Source organism: Lytechinus pictus, chromosome 17 (genome assembly GCF_037042905.1).
Source record: "Lytechinus pictus isolate F3 Inbred chromosome 17, Lp3.0, whole genome shotgun sequence".
NCBI lineage: Eukaryota > Metazoa > Echinodermata > Echinoidea > Temnopleuroida > Toxopneustidae > Lytechinus > Lytechinus pictus.
This window is the reverse complement of record NC_087261.1, coordinates 27,186,820-27,204,575: the sequence shown is the minus strand read 5'-3', so window position 1 is coordinate 27,204,575 and position 17,756 is coordinate 27,186,820. Positions and strand designations below refer to the sequence as shown.

General features: G+C 36.4%; 1 protein-coding gene across 1 annotated transcript in view; it reads left to right on the top strand.

Moving 5' to 3' along the window:
- Positions 1 to 17,756, top strand: part of LOC135157366 (deleted in malignant brain tumors 1 protein-like) — a 49,853-nt gene that overhangs the window by 28,508 nt on the left and 3,589 nt on the right. Inside the window, exons 8-14 of the mRNA XM_064112614.1 lie at positions 1,089 to 1,190; positions 2,553 to 2,666; positions 4,552 to 4,881; positions 14,124 to 14,228; positions 15,349 to 15,456; positions 16,451 to 16,558; positions 17,128 to 17,215. Coding sequence (XP_063968684.1) covers positions 1,089 to 1,190; positions 2,553 to 2,666; positions 4,552 to 4,881; positions 14,124 to 14,228; positions 15,349 to 15,456; positions 16,451 to 16,558; positions 17,128 to 17,215 — 955 coding nt within the window. The remainder of the gene's footprint in view (positions 1 to 1,088; positions 1,191 to 2,552; positions 2,667 to 4,551; positions 4,882 to 14,123; positions 14,229 to 15,348; positions 15,457 to 16,450; positions 16,559 to 17,127; positions 17,216 to 17,756) is intronic.

The following is a 17,756-nucleotide window of genomic DNA, read 5'->3' as shown; positions in this document are numbered from 1 at the left end:
GGCGAGGATCGGCCGAGGCAGGTGCGTGCGCCTGCCCAATCGCCTAGCCCTAGCTTAAACAAATTCCAATCTTATCAACTAGAAACTGTCACTACTGGTAAATTTTTGACCGCTTTTTCTGGTAGTGATATCAGATTTTCACGATATTAAGTAATTTCTGAGATATACGACCGTCCACGAAATATGGTCACGCGCGAAGTAAGGTCACACGACCATACTTTTCACTTAATACCCATCACCCTGAATAATACGGCGAACAATGTCAATGATGACCCACATATGCGATATGCAGTGTGCACATGTGATGCACTAAATATAGCTGCGTTTTCTTTTCCGAATATTTCCGAATAAAAAACTATGATCAAAACGAACAAGATAATTTTCAAATCGGAAAGTACCCTAGAGCAACAAAACCTCTGTACCCGGGGGACGTTGTTTACACTATGAGAAAACCTACTAAAAACAACAACGCCTGAGTATTCATTGAAAATAAAGAATAATAAATTAGTTGCTATTGATACCCATTCTTTTGTACGCACAGATATCGCCCGACGATGAAACTTAAACCGGCTTTACGAGTTTTCTTGGACAATCATGTTGTGCATCTTTGAAAGGAAGTGGCTCCCCCCGGACGTATTATGGTACAGGGGCCAAAAAACGTCATCAATCACTTGACATATAATAAAAAACCGTATTGTCTTTGTAATCAGTTTCAATTTTTTAAATTTCAAGTCAGTGTTATGTAAGTTAAACCATTAAGTGTTGTATCCATGTATTTCCCCCAAAAAATGAAAAATGCCAACATAAAAAACGAATGTGAAGAGCGCCGCACACGGCGTTCCAGGAACAGGGCGTCCAGCCGGATTAATTGCATTCAACTTCGGAGGCCAACCGCCGTCAACCGTCATCTCTAAACCGACGATGTGTGATCGCCCGCTTTTGTAAATGATCAAACAGTTATATCAAATATCCAGCATATAGATAAACGTATTCCATCTGCATGAACTATAATTGAGGCGGATATAAAACTTACATTATAAGCAAGACGCAATTTATCAGTTTATCAACGTCGTATTTTTCGTTTGCAGAGATAGATTGCGACCCAACATCGTGTATAAACGGACATTGTGGGGATAGAACGAATGGATGTGTATGTGACCAAGGATGGACTGGCTACTTGTGTAATCAAGGTGAGTTGCAGTAACTTGAGTGTTCTCAAGCTCGGCGCATTTTATACTATCCATTTGCGACCCGTTTGCGACCTTACGACCCGACTGGTCTGCGACGGGGCGAAAATAAATGTGACCTTAACAGCTCCTGTCGGCTAGAGAATCGCAGACAGGTCAGAGACAAATCGCACAGAAAATCGTAAGAATTTGACATGTCGAATTCTTATAACTGGGTCGCAAGCTCAATCCAACTTCCAGCCAATCAGACAGCGTAGCCACACTTAAATCCCAACGCATACATGATATGCAACGCGCATACGCAGTACAAAGCGTCGTTTACCATGTTTACCGTGTTTACACGATGCATCGGCTCGCGGTGCAGAACCAAAAGCCGATGGAGAATCGGCTTTTGGGTTATCTTGCATCGCGTTTACACGCTGTCACAGCTCGCGGGGCAAAAGCACAGATCAGTGGATGAAATATCCGCGCACCAACAACATACGTCACAACAAAGACAACGCTGGATCCGGGCACTTACAAGTACGTCGTAAAAATTGCGTCGCAAAATTCCCGATTCTGCACCGAGAGCCGATGCAAGTTATACCGTGTTTACACGTGCATCGGCTTTTGGTGTATCTTGCACCGCGTTTACACGCTGTCACAGCTCGGGGTGTAGAATCGGCTCACGTGGCAAAAACCTGGTGGGTGTTTCATAAAGCTGTTCATAAGATACGAATGACTTTACGCACGACTGGTGATGCTTGCTTGTGCTATGTGATATCCCTATGTAATCGAGTTATGACCTAAGAACATGTTCCAGTCGTGCGTAAAGTCGTTCGTAACTTACGAACAGCTTTATGAAACACCCTTCTGAAATGATCCATGCACCACCAATATACGTCATAATAAAGACAACGCTGGCTCCTTGCGCTTACAAGTACGTCATAATGGTAAAGTAAATGAAACGCGCGTCAATTGCCGATGCAGAATCGGCTTTCTGTTTACGATTCTGCATCGGCTCGCGATTCTGAACCTACTACTTTGGTGGTGCAAAATTGCCGATTCTGCACCGACAGACGATGCAACTTAATATTGATCTTTCACTTAGCCAGTCAGATAATTGTTGATGAAATCATAATCGATTGATTGATTGATTTTATTCGTCAAGAATATCACAGGTGATTACAATGAAATTGAAGAATACCTTGACAGGATAGCCCATAAAAGCCGAAAGGCTTATTTCCAATGAGGTCCTAATCACCACCCACTTGTATATTTAGATTTGAACTTTGAATCATCATTTACGCATTTTAATCGACCAATGATTAATCATTAACCAATCTGTATTACAATCCTGATGCATATGTTTACTTTATGTTATAGATATCGATGAATGCACTACTTCTCCTTGTATGAGTAATAAAAGTTGTCACAATGAAGATGGAGGTTTTTCGTGTTACTGCGATCCAGGGTGGACAGGAACACACTGCAATAATCGTAAATACTGTGTGTTAGGGTGTGTGTGTGCATCACTGCTTTCATCCTATTCTCCTATTCGCATCTTGGATATTATTCGTGTTTGTGTTCTGAATTGTTTAACAATTGGGCAACATTGATTTCTTGTTCTAAACTCCTTTTACAGTCCGACACACTTTGCATCATTAAATAATTGTAATTTGTTGTATAATCCAAAATGAATTTTTGAGAAGGTCAGATATGGCATATCGGGCAAAATTTATAAAAAGTTGAGAGTGAGCGAAGTGAACGAGCAAAAATTTCGACATTTGTCATTACAAAAATAATATCATATTTCCCTTTCCTTCTTTTTTTTCTTGGTCGTGAAAAATTTGTCGGGGCAAGCATATACAAAGCCCCCAGCCACTGTTTCTATGGTGCTTCCCTTCATTGTCTTCTTTTTTTTTGCATTCTGAAAAATTTTCTTCTCCCTTCTTTTCGTGATAGTCTTTGGCCAAGCCTTATAATTGTGTATGGTTCGTATAGGCATGCGCCACGTCCACAATCCTGATTTCATTCTAAATTCAAGTACATGTACTTCATTATTTAGCTTATTTCAAGGTAAATATTTCCCTTTGCTTCGTATTATTTAAGACAAAAATGTTCATCTCAAACCAAAATCGAAGTAAACCATTATACCAAAAGACCATGATTTTTTTTTTGGGGGGGTTCCATTTTGTACTTACGGTATATCTAAATATACCCCAAATTCAAGGCCGAAATTCAGTCTTCCACTTGAATATTGAAGTACGCCTACTAGTAAGCCATTACTTCGACAAAATCATTTAACAGGGAAATAACTGTGTCTAATAACAATTTCAGTAACTCGCTTGTCCAGGCAAGCTCCAAATTTGAGTTTATGAATGCCGCGTGCTAAAATAGCACGCGCCAGACCGGTGCTATTTTGACGCTGCTATCAGCAGCTGCTACCAGGGGGGCGTTTCATGAAAGGACTTGTCGGACATTATATCCGACAAGTATCAGTTCATCCGACAGTTACCATAGTAACAGTACCTCTCCTCAGCCAATCAGAATCAAGGAAAGATGTCAGATCTGACAACTTGTCGGATGAAAATATTGATGAAACGCTCCCCAGAGCAGCACCATCCCGAGTATTTGAATGAGTGACGTAAAAGTAGCGCAGCTCTGCAAAGTAGTAATACTAAACACTTGTGGTGCGGTCGTGCGGACTATTTTAGTGCGAGCCTGGTGCAGATCAAAAAACCATGAGTTACTGAAAACGGTAAAACAGGATCAGATTTTGGAGCATCCCTTTTTCGCACCCACGGCGCAAAACTCGATAATCAAATGTTCAATCAAATCTCAACCTTCTCTTAAATTTAGAGCTATCATACAGATTTGCCTTTTGCCAAAAAATGTGCAAAATTGTGTACCGTCATCTCACGAATAATTTCTTTCTAATCCGTTTAACCTCATACTTGCATTCTATTAAGAAAATAAGTCAACACTGCTTAAAACTGCAAAAGTTGTCTTGTACATCTGTATTACATCTTTCATTTCTTATACGATTTTTTTTTTATTTCGAAATGTTAATTCCATGGGGGTCTTATAGTAGAAGGCAAATCAATATTGCTATTGATTACACTTAATATTGAGTTATTTTGCTTCTTTATGTGTCGTTTCCTCATGTTATATATTTTTCCATCTTTTTGTAAGTACGTATTTGAAAGCAATTAGAAAATAAATTTCTTTGCATTGTTGCATTCATGGACCCAATAAAAATACTTTAATCGTGAATAGGCAATTTCTAAACAAAATTCTACTAATTTCCTTCAACAAAGAACAAAAATGCACGAATAATTATAAAAGAACATCTTCAATGTGTGTCGTTTGTTTGCTGTAACAGGGAATGTGACGCGCCTTGTTGGAGGCACCGTGAGTTCTGAAGGTCGAGTGGAAGTGTATTGGAAGGGTCAATGGGGAACGGTTTGCGACGATTACTGGGATATGAGTGATGCCAACGTGACCTGTCGGTCGCTTGGCTTTAGTCACGCTCTGGAAGCAGTCATATACGCCTACACATTCGGTCAAGGGAGTGGGCCAATTGTCCTTGATGACATCTTCTGTTCCGGAAGTGAAATGAACCTTTTTGAATGCCCGAGACTTGATAGAGGCATTGGGGACCACGACTGTCGACATATAGAAGATGCAGGAGTTCGCTGTTTCGTACCGACAGGTATAACATACTATTTTTTTCCTGTAAAATATGTATCTCCAAGGACGAAAATTAAAGGGATACTCCGGGCTGAAGACAGTGGCGTAAAAGGCGGGGGGGGGGGGGCAAGCTGCCCCCCCCCCTCCTTGGCGGAGTTCACCGGGAAAATAAAAAACGGGAAAAGAAACAAAAGGGGGAGAAAGAAAGACAGAAAGATAAAGGAAAAGAAAACGGGAAAAGGAAGGAAAGAAGAACATGTGAGAAAGAACAATTCACCGCGATATACAAATACATTAGCGTGAATAGTAAGACAGTGGAATAAATTAAAGATGACAAAAAGGCAAACAAAAGCGCAAAATGAAGGTATAATGGAATGAGCCAAAATCTAAATTGGAAAATAAAGAAAAGGGACAAGATAAAACTACCGGGCTGCCGAGGATTGACGATAACGAGCGGGAAGAAAGATGGATGGTATATATCATAATGTCGTATGAAAGTCTATCACAAACTTGCTAAATCTCCAGAGTTACCGGGCGCTTTGTCCAAGACCCGTGCAGTGGGGCTCTTCTTCTGTAACCTTTAAATCAACGGCCCCTGTATGGACCCTTCCTGCATTAAACGTTGCGTTATAGCACTGGCGTACCGGGGGGGGGGGGGGTTCCAAAGCCAAGGGGAAATAAAAGAAAATAAAGAAGGCAGCAAAATTAGATGAATGAAAAAAAGATATATAGCATGATATTTGCTATGATGTAAAATGTAAAATCCATCACATAATTAGAATTTCATTTCAAAAGGCCATTTTTCTTTCTGGCTCGCTTCGCTCGCTGGCGACTTCTTACAAAATTTTCCACATTTGCTATGGTGTGCACCCTCAAAATATTTGGATGATTACGGTATATACATTGAATTTATGTGTTGTGTGAAAGCTATAGAAATATACCCGAAATATACTCTACATAAACACCTGTTCAAACATTTTGAAAAAAAAATCATTGGATTTCAATACCGAAATGATTCAATTAAAATTTAATGTCGGTTTCTCCATACGCCACGGCCATGCCACTTATCTTTACCAGCCACCATTCTAACGTTACATTTCACATGGCATGACAGACATAACGATTGAGTCATGTCGAGATTTATTTTCAGTTTCACAGGTTTTCATTCACTCACTCACGCAACATATAATAATTGAATAATAATTGCTTCATTTTTCCATACATGTGTAAATGATGTGTCTTCAATAAATAACCTATATGCACTTAATAAGTTGTCAATCCAATCGTTGAAAAAACTTAATTTGATTTAAAATAAAAAAGAACAAGTGGAGATATAACATTATGAGCCCAAGTAATGAATATTCATGAAGGCATGCCTAAAACCGTTTCACCGAAAAAAGAATGGAAATCTTTAGAATTCAATAACTTCATTGTTTTCCAATTTCGATCAGTTTTTCAAGCATTTCGCTCTCTGAATTTTCTTTGTTTATTGAAATATAAATATCTTCAGCCTGGAGCATCCCTTTAACCAGTTAACACTAATCAGTATTGAGGGTTCAAAGTAGACATATATTTTAAAGGGATGGTCCGGGCTGAAAATATTTATATCTAAATAAAAAGAGTAAATTTCACAGTGCAAAATGCTGAAAACCTCATGAAAATCGGAATAACAAATAAGAAAGTTATTGAATTTTAAAGTTTAGCAATATTTTGTGAAAACAGTTATATGCACATCCTCATGAATATGCACTAGATGGGCTGATGATGTCATATTCCCGTTTTACTTTTTCTTATATTATTACATGAAATCATAATTGTTTTAGTTTTTTCATACATGTGTAAGTGATGTGTCTCCATCATGATGATATAAATTGCGGCAATAAATAATTAATGCACTTAATCAGTTGTCAGTTGTTTTAGTTCTTGGTAGACAAATCTTGAATAAACCTAATTTCATTTAAAACAATTCAAAAGAACAAGTGGGGATATGATATCATCAGCCCAGCTAATGAATATTCACGCAGACATGCCTAGAACTGTTTCAGCGGAATAATGCAAATGTTTAAAATTCAATAACTTCATTATTTGTTATCCGATTTTGATCAAATTTTCAGCATTATGCTTTAGTATGAATCTTACTCTTTTTATTGAGATATAAATATCCAGCCTGGACCATCCCTTTAATTGGCAAAAGGCCACCTCCATTCGACAAGTACATTCCTGTTGTCCTCAGGAGAATAAGCATTTATTTCAATGTACATATCGAATCGTATGCTGGCTAAATACAGAAAGCGGGTTAGGGGGGGGGGTGAAGCAGGAATATTTTGTTTTCTCTGGATGTGCTTTCAACAAGTGGAGCGCCTCTCGCAGTCTACCCTGCATTACGCGATTCAACTACTAGTACTATGAAATAATGCACACAAAAAACACCATTCTAGTAATGATGCGATACTACATTCATTCACCCGATATAACATTTGACCTTGATCATGTGACTTAAGACTTCTCAGTGATACTTGATTACCCCTATTTCAACAATTCATAAGCTATACCATAAACTTTGAAAGTTATGACAGCAACATCAATTTAATAATTACCTCATATCGAAAACTTGCATACAGTGTACCGGACATGTAAAAACATAGCAGACGACGTTTGCAGACCTCGTGATCATCGTATGACTAGTGGTGCAGAATGTTCCATTGTGGCTTAATGGGGGAGATAGCATTACAGAGGGATAAAATGTATACACAAATAATGTTTCAGCGTTGATTCACAATATTTTGTGTCAATTTCATAAATTATCGTTGTTTGAACATTTAAAACATCATTATAAAATGAAAGGAATAATCAAAACTTAATTTTCAGACTTACCTATGCAGTGGTAAGCTAGGATGCACCCCTCGTATACATAATTGACCCGTCACAGTTTTCAGAGACATATCCAACTTTCAGAGAATAAAATTGATTTTTGTTGGCAAAAATAACGGTATCTGATAAATTTATATCTATAGTTCGGACTGACAATGTATGTATATTTATATATTCCTAATAAAATGTTCAGCACTGCAACGGAAAGAGCTAGAAAACCGCTGTGACTCGAACAACACACCGACGTACACAAAAGCTCTATCCAGCCCTATATGTTGAATGCACGTCGAGTGTAGGTTTGCTCTTCGGACATCACTATCACAAAGAAAATCTTCTCTGATTTGATGATAAAAGTGCACTATTTCCTTATTAACCAAATTCCATGGTTCTTTCATGAGTATTTGCCTTACAATGTGTCCTTTATTATAATCTGGGCGGAAATTCTTGATACCATCACCCACCGATGTGACGACGGATATAATCCACCCGGGTACTATAAAAATGCCCCCAAACCCATTATCCCAATACATATTCAGCAGAATGTTCAGTAATATTTGATTACCCTTATGGCCATGTTTCATGAACTAGGTCCATGTAGTTTCTAAGTTATGATGACATTTAAAAAATTTAACCTTCGGTTAATATTTGATGCTGACACCACCGCCATCGCCACTGCCGTCGGAAAAGCGGCGACAATAGTCTCACTCTGCTGTGCGGGTGAAACAAACACGCATCATATGCAACTTGTATTTGTGAAGTCTTTGCTTCGTAACAAAGTAAAATGTTACTTGCAAAGTGTAAATTGACGTCTTATCCTGTAAAAAAAATAAAATAAAAATAACTGTTTGGTATACAGTTCAAGGCTTTAGGCTTATAACCAACGAACGTAGAGGGCAGCAACACACAAGCGTGTTGCTCTAAGGAAGGTCAACTCGATACGCGCATGCAGCTGAGCTGCGCGCGTATTTTATTGTTCATGCCAACGAAATCAAATACCGATCTAATACAACAACAAATTAGTAGCGATCAAAAAACGAATATGAAAGAATATGACTACAACAATATCAAAGATAACTTTTAAAATATGTTGAGGAATATACATACATATAAAAACATACTTTGATATTTAAAAATTTACAAATATAAGTTTCAGGACACTAAAATCATTACCAAATCGGTGATTGTTGTTATCAGCGATTTCACCAGACGGCTGTATTAGGTGATTTGCGTCGAGACGATTTTGTGACCACTCGCAAAGCATTTCGGGATAGAATATAACCACCTTATTTTCTCTGAGCTCTTCGCTGAACCCATCATCACAGTGCAGCTGCAGCGCAGCGCGCAGCTAATGCAATGCATCCGATGCATGGGTTGTTTTTTCGCCGTCCATGCCATGATCTCGGACTCAGAGTTGAAATTTAGACCCGGATTTCGGGGATACAGCGCCTTTATTTCAGATTTATAGACTTAAAAGTCAAATGACATTTAAAATTTGAAATATAACCTTGAACAATCATCGTTGATAAACATCAGCCCTGAAGCCATTACACTTCAAATCAGGCCAGGCAAATTATACGTCATTGTCTAAGTTGCTAGATCTATGACGAGTCGCCTGAAGCCCCAGCGCATCATCAACGTCACTAGCTAGCTGCGCGACCGGCCCAGACTCGGCGCACCCAGGCCAGAAAAATGACCTCGATTATTACGGTGGTTGTCTATGCATTTATTAGTGGTGCAGCGAAATTCAGCAGAAGAAAATAAGAGATATGAGGTATCCTCGTCACAGACTTAATATTCCAAAATGAGGAAAAATGTCAAAATCATGATTATTTAAGCTAAATATTTTCTTTAAAAATAAAAGTAATATTTTTAATATTTATACCCAGAATAACCGATCTAATAATTGTTCATTAAAAAATATTTGAAATTAACAAAAGAAAAAAAATCAACTCGACGAATTTCCCAAAACCCCACCTTATTTTTTAAAGTGGTCACAAAATTCGAGCGGAGTTGACCTTCCTTAGAGCAACACGCTTGTGTGTTGCTGCCCTCTACGTTCGTTGCTTATAACCATTTAGATACTCATAATAACAGTGCAACACCTCATACACTGAGCACTGTCCGAATATCAGTTATAACCGTGGTGATAATTCAAAATAATGAATCGATTTGATTTACTGCTGAATAGATTTAGCCAATCAATTTATTCCATTCTTTATTAACGGGTTACTTAATCTAAAAACTAAAACCCTAAAGTAATGCGTTCATATAGCACAAAAGTGCAAAGTTTTTTTTCCAGACCCGGTTAATTCAAAAATTATAATATAAGTCCAAAGTCTTTTTTCCAGACCCGGTTGTTTTAAAAATTATAGTATAAGTCCAAAGCCTTTTTTACAGACCCGGTTATTTCAAAAATTATAATATAAGTCCAAACTAAGATACCATAATGATATTCCAGTGGAATAAAAATGAAAATCGAGCTTAGTCTTTTCTCCAAACCCTGTTATTCCAAAATTATAAATAACAATATAACAACAACAAATAATCTTATTAATGCTGGATAACATGGGCATATAGCGTAGTCTTTCAGCCAGACCCAGTTTTTTTTTCTTCAAAATAACGCTTAGAGTAATAATTTAAAAAAACTCAAAAAATCTAAGACCAAACAATCCTTCAACCTAAGAACCTGTTTTAAAAGAGGTTTAGAGCGTTGTCTTTATTCCAGACATAATCATTAACAAAATTACGAAAAAATCTTCTAACGTAAGACCCCATCATATTCTTATTCTTGTGAAATAACACAAGTTTTAAAATGTACTATTTCCTCAAGACCCGGTTATTTAAAAATGAATTAAAAGAAATTCAAATCTAAGACCAATCTTCAAAAGTTACACCCAGTAATAAAATATGTCTTAACCCCACACCCAGTTTTTGTTTAATAGTAAGACCCCTACAAAACATTGTAATAATGCATGGGTAAAGCAAACATCCTTTCTCCAGACTTGGAAAAAATAAAATAGTTTTTACAAATATTCTCAAACGAATACCCAATAATCTAATTACTGTGGAATAACATGAAGATCGATTGTAGACTTTCCTCCAGACACAGTTATTTCAAGAATAAAAAAACCAATAAAACCCAATCCCCAATTATTTAAAAAATAATTTAAACAATCTTAAAAACATAAAACTTTATCATATTCTTATTCCTGTGGAATAACACGGGTATTATGCTTTGTCTTTCGTCTAGACCCGGTTATTTAAAAGATGAACGAATATTGGGAAAAAAATCAAAGCTAAGACCATTCTTCAAAATTAAACCCAGTTAAAATGCTTTGGTTTAAAGGTTTGTCTTTCCCCCACACCCAGTTCTCTTAAAAATACAAATTAAGCGAAACATTAATCTTAAAACTTAGAGCCCAGCATCTTCCAAACTATAAAACCCTGTGATAACGCATACCACATAAAGACAAATTAATCATAGTTTTAGGCGTAAATATTCATATCTGAATGATACACGCCTTAAAACCCAAGATAACAACAACAACAACAACGTTATTCTACATCAATGATATTATGGGGTCTTTGCTAATATTGTTTGTTTGTTTCTTATAATTTCCTATTTTAAAATAACTGGGTCTGGAGCAAAGACTACACAATATTCCCTTGCTATTCAATGCTGAAAAGATTGCAGGGTCTTTGTTTTGTTGTTGTTGTTGTGTTTTTAATGATTCTTATAATTGGGTCTGGAGGAAAGACTACGCTATATTTCCATGTTAGACTCTCTTATTTTTAAGTTCTCTCTGCATCACATAATTATTACAAGATATAGCAGGTTGTAAATAGTTGTATATAATGTGTATATATGTTTTATTTTGTTTTTGTTATTTTTGTAACTTTTTTGTTCTGCTTTGTTTTCCTCTCTCTAGATTTACTTGTAATTTGGCTTCTACATTTTGAAGTTCCCCTTAGTCTATGTACACAGGGGTCACTCATCTATGAATCGATAGAACATTCCAAATAACCATGTGAAACATATAACACTGAATAATAACTTAGGAGATTAATCGCACCGAGCACAAGCCCAGAATGTCTGCATTAATTGTTTCTTTTGTATAGGTTATGATATATCATGCAGTAACATGTATTTTATATCACACATTTTTTTATTTTCTCTTTTCAAACTTCGGGAGGAGAGGTCTGTTGACAGGCATCACACTGTCTTGGTTGGGTATTGGGGGGGCCTAGGCAGTGCTTGCTTTTTATTAGCAATCACGCGCATGCTGAGAAGCCCGTTCAAATTACTGGGCGTTGTGGCGTGCGCCTGTAATCCAAGCTATGTGGGGAAGTTACAAATTGATATTCAAACCAGAAAACTGGACATTCTAAGTATTTTTTTTACCAGGAACAGAAGGAGTACCTTACTAAACAATAATTTACATGAGCGCGAAACGTGAGCCAACATTTTGTGATATTCCAACCTGAAAACTGGTTACTCTAAGTAATTCTGTAAGCATGACCACGATGCGTAACTTACTAAAAAAAATGATGCTAGCGCGAAGAGCGAGCCAACATTTTTTTATGATTTTCTAATATAAAATGTATTATTTTTTATTTAAAAAAAGTATCATTATGAAATATCAAAAGGTACATTCTTTTAAGATAAGAGTCTATACATACTTTCTTCTTGTTCCTTATTCGTTGTATACTAGTTTCACATAGCTAGTAGGTATATGCAAAAGAACATCTTATGACGTGATGTTTTAGAGGAGAAAATGATGAAATTGTTAACAAAAATTTAAATAATAAATAACATATTATGTGACCAACCACCATAAGACCCAACAAGTCCCCTGGGAAGATTTGAAGTTGTAAAGTTGAATAAAGAGAGGATAAAAACTTTCTTTGACACCATTTTTGGTGGAGTGCGTAGAAGTTTCGTAAAGATCGCACGGTGTGCATATTTCAAGTTTGAGTGAGCCCCGAACTCCAAAACCCTGTTTTCTCCTTGCTTGTTAAGCTCTCACATTATTTCTCCTGGTTCTATAAGTAGTTATGTAGGCTATAATCAATTTTGACAGGTTATATATCATTTAATGCTTGGGGTGTGTTTTGCAAGCTCAATAAAAATCGAAAATCCATTTTCGATTTACTGTTGCTTTAGTGATGGCTGATAATGTTGTACTGTCGACGGATATACGCCTGCCTATTGCATTGATTCTTTCTTAAAGGAGAATCCAGTCTTGGTCATAAAATGTAGTGTTGGAAAGGAGAAAAATAAATAAAACAGAATGCTGAAAGTATGAGAGAAATCAGACAAGCAATAATAAAGTTATAGCTGTTTTAAAATTATGATCCCTAAGCCCATGTAGATTTCAAATTGGCAACTGGGTTAGTAAATTATGACAAGGGGCAAGGACAACTTTCCCATAGGCCACATACTTTATTATCAGTTATTTGTGGTTTTCCCCTCAGTACCCATTCCCCTGGAGCTGTAATCTAAATAATTTTATAGCCTAGGTAGTATATTGTTTTATGTCCTCATGAAAGAAAAATATAATTTGACACTTTAGCCATTTTATGTATTGGAGTACATGGATGAGTAGTCCTTGCCTTACATCAGTATGACATCACATATGCGGTCAATTTGAAGTCTCGATGGGTATAGTGATTACCTATATTTACAACTTTTAGAAATTCATAAATTTCTAATTGTTTGTCCGATATTGTTCAAACTTTCACCTATCAAATTGTGTGGTTTTCCTTTTTCCTCTTAAAGCGAGTTTTTATTTGGGTTGGATTCCCCTTTAAAGGCATTGGCTAACACTAATTTTACTTTTGAAAAATCTGAGCGGCGAGGTCCCACTTGTCACCTGTGTCTGTGATATGTTACAAAAATGAGGCCCAGACAAAAAATCGCGTCCGAAAATCATTATTCAGTGCTTCAAAAGAGTAAAATATAAAGTGACTGGAAACACCGTCTTAATTTCATCATATACACTTATGTGTTCTATTATTATCTACACAATTAATGTTACACAAAATCTTCGATTACAACGTATCAAAAGCATTTATTTTGATTATGTTGTTGTTGTCGGTTTCAGAGTTTTTAGATTGATAGAAAGGCATCCATGTTTCATCTCCCCTTTTTTAATTACATGTCTATAGCGTTAACTTATGCTTTTAAACGAGAACATTTATATAAACATTTTCTACAGTATAGTTGATTGGGCAGATAGGGGCTGACTCGTATCTCCTTAGAGAAATATAACATCACTTCTGATTCGCTATTTCTTTATGCTTGGTCTTCATTACGTTTTCTCGGCATGGTTACTTTTTCACATTTAGGATATAAAATCATGACTCCATTTCTCGTTTGTTTTCTTTTTGAAGAAATCTGTGAGAAGCCATGTCAGAATGGTGGCGAATGCATCTTCAATGAAGGAAGATCCGAGTGCACGTGCGCAGACGGATGGAACGGAGAGTTATGCGAACAAGGTTAGAATCCAGTTAAAAAAAATTGTACGATTTTAGAGAATCCTGCCAAATAAACCATTTTCTCCGTTTTTTAAACAAAATGAAATAAACTGGTAAGGTTAATATTTTTTTTTAAATTAAACAATGCAAACACCTTTAATACGAGACTACCAAAACTGACATGATTAGAACATTTTTATTACCCCTTTTTCTAGTTCTTCAATAAATCGCCCAGGTGGCAAAACGTATGACAGTACTAATGTAGGGGCGAATTCACGATTTCATAATGTGGAGTTTAGAACAAAAAATAATGGTTAATCCTAAAAAGTCATATTCCAACCAAAAAGATGAAAAAAGTTATTCAACAGAAGGGGCCCTATTTTCATTTCCACCCTCCAAGGTAGGGGTAATACTGGGGCATTACGTATTCATTTATTTGTCGTAATGAGCCAACAAGTTTGAGGGGGTGTGATATTACGATTCGGGCAAAATTTATAAAAAGTTCCGAGCGAGCGAGAAAAAAAGTTGGCATTTTTAATACAAAGCTTGGTAATGAAAAATGGTTACACTTCGTAATTCCGAAGGTTCGTAATTCCGAAACACGTAAATTGCCTATACCTCGATGTTCGTTAATCCGACAACGTAAAAGGGTTCGTTAATCCGAACATTTGTGGCGTTATTCCGAAGGTTCGTTATTCCGAAGGTTCGATAATCCGAAAACGAAATAAGGTTTGTTGTTCCGAAGGTTCGTTAATCCGAAAACAAAATAAGGTTCGTTGTTCCGAAGGTTTCTTTAGTCCGAAAACGAAATAAGGTTCGTTAATCATTTCGTTTTCGGACTAACGAACCTTCGGAATTTCGAACCTCATTTCGTTTTCGGATTAACGAACCTTCGGAATTACGAACCTCACTTCGTTTTCGGACTAACGAACCTTCGGAATTACGAACCTTCGAAAATATGAACCTTCGGAATAACGAACCTTCGGAATTACGAATGTATGCGATGAAAAATGAGGGTAAGCGCCCAAAGCCTCTCATCTTTACCACCACTGTACGTATTACCCACACAGTAAATACAAAGCACCCCTCTCCATGATATAAAGGAATAATGCAAAATCAACTTTGAAATTCTTAATTTCAGATACATCTACAACAGTACAGCCAACAACTACTACAATAACAACGGAAACTACAATTGATCTCACTGCTGATTTCGAGGGAAGGAGTGATATGCCTGACCATGCTGTTGGTAAAAAAAGGGGATTTTTTTTTGGGTTTTTTATCTATATTTTGTCTCGCCTGCATAGTAAAGTAAGACTATAGAGTCTATATATTTAGACCTAGTTCATCAAACTTGGACATGAAGTATTACTGGACGTCCTGCCTAAGCTTTAGGTCACATTACCAAGGTCAAAGGTCATTTAGAGTCAATGAACTTTAACCATGTTGGAGGAATCAACATCAAAATCTTAACCTAAGTTTAAGTTTTTGACTTCAAAAGTATATGAACCTCGTTCATGAAACTTGGTGATAATGGTAATCAAACATTACTAAACATCCTGCCTGAGTTTCAAGTCACATGACTGAGGTCAAAGGTAATTTAGGTTCAATGAACGTTGACCAAGTTGGGGGTATTTGTTGAATTACCATCATAACTTTGAAAGTTTATGGATCTGATTCATAAAACTTGGATAAAAGAGTAATCAAGTATCACTAAACATCTCGTGTGAGTTTCAGGTAACATGACTTAAGTCAAAGTCATTTAAGGTCAATGAACTTTGGCCATGTTAGAGGTAATTATTAGATTGCTGTCAAAACTTTCAAAGTTTCTGGATATATTTTATGAAATGTGGACACAAGGTAATCAAGTATCACTGACAAGTCTTAGGTCACATGATCAAGGCATAATTATTTTTCCAAAGTCAGCACTGCTGCTACATTGAATCGCGTAATGCAGGTATGACTGCCAGGGGCACTCCACTTGTTTTTTATTTGCTCTCCTTTTTATTTATTTATTTATTTATTTTTATTATTTTTTTTTTTGGGGGGGAGCGCCTCAATTCCCTCATCTTTACGCCACTGTACGTATTACCCACACGGTACAAATCGTTAAGAAAATGATGTGGCACTCACCCCTTGGGATCCAAGGCTTCGCTCCCGTGTAAAAGATTATAAATATAAAACACGCCTCCCCCTCATATAAAGGAATAATACAATATCAACTTTGAAATTCTTAATTTCAGATACATCTACAACAGTACAGCCAACAACTACTACAGTAACAACAGAAACCACAATTGATCTCACTGCTGACTTCGAGGGAAGGAAAGATATGCCTGACTATGCTGTTGGTAAAAATGTTTTTTTAATGTATTTTTTTTTCGTGACCTCAGTTCATTAAATGATGAAATTTGTTGAGAGTATGATCTTTCTTGGTTAAGATTTATTTTTTTGTTTAATTCTCATCCAGAAGGCTCATCTATTCTTTAGATATTTTAGACGTTAGATTGCCAAATCATTTTAGTTTTGTATTTCTTCTTTCCCGTCTGCATATCTAATATTGAGTTTAACTAGATTCTGTCATAAGTGGCCCGTATTCTGAAATCTGGTTTTAATTAAACTCAGGTTTAAAGTTGTGGATTAAGTATGGATAGCCCATTGTTACATAAATCACTAACAGTAGAGAAATCATATTTCAGCTCAATTGACTCTCAAATCATTCATAATTGTCTAGGAAGTATAAAGAGATGATTGTCTTCACCAGCGATAAATCAGAAAAGAGTAATCATAAGAAACTTACAACTTAATAAAAGTTTAGACACATCTGGCTTCCCATAATTTTAGCACAGAGTTAAATTATGGTCTAAGTTAAACCTGACATCAGAATACGGGCCAGAATCTTTATTTCCTTTTCTCCTAGGTTTGCTTACTGTTGGCATTGCAGCTATATTGATATCCATACTCCTCGTCTCTGTCCTCATTGTTAAGAAGTTCTCACAAATTACCAGGTATGTATGGCTTACGGCTGTTTTTCAGGGCATATATTCTTGATAAAATTGTTTGAGAAATGTTTTCACATTTTCACTAGTAGTAGTAGAAGTACTACTAGCAGCATAGTAGTAGCAGTAGTAGTAGTAGTCGTAGTTGTAGTAGTAGTAGTAGTAGTAGTAGTAGTAGTACAGTAGTAGTAGTAGTAGAAGAAGAAGAAGAAGAAGTAGTAGTAGCAGTAGTAGTAGTAGTAGTAGTAGTAGAAGTATAGCAGCAGCAGCAGTAGTAGTATAGTAGTAGTAGTAGTAGTAGTAGTAGTAGTAGTAGTAGTAGTAGTAGTAGTAGTAGTAGTAGAAGTTATTTCATGCTATTAATTAGGATTATGTATATTGTAGGATAGGGGCTCCACGTCCCATTGACAGTACTTGCTTTTTATGTGGAGTCCTTTTACCAATAAAGTATATATGACAATTTACCCTGTATCAATGTTTTTTGACATTATTTGGTAATAAATTCAGTTCAATTCAATTCAAGGTTTATTGAAAACATATGAGTCGCAGC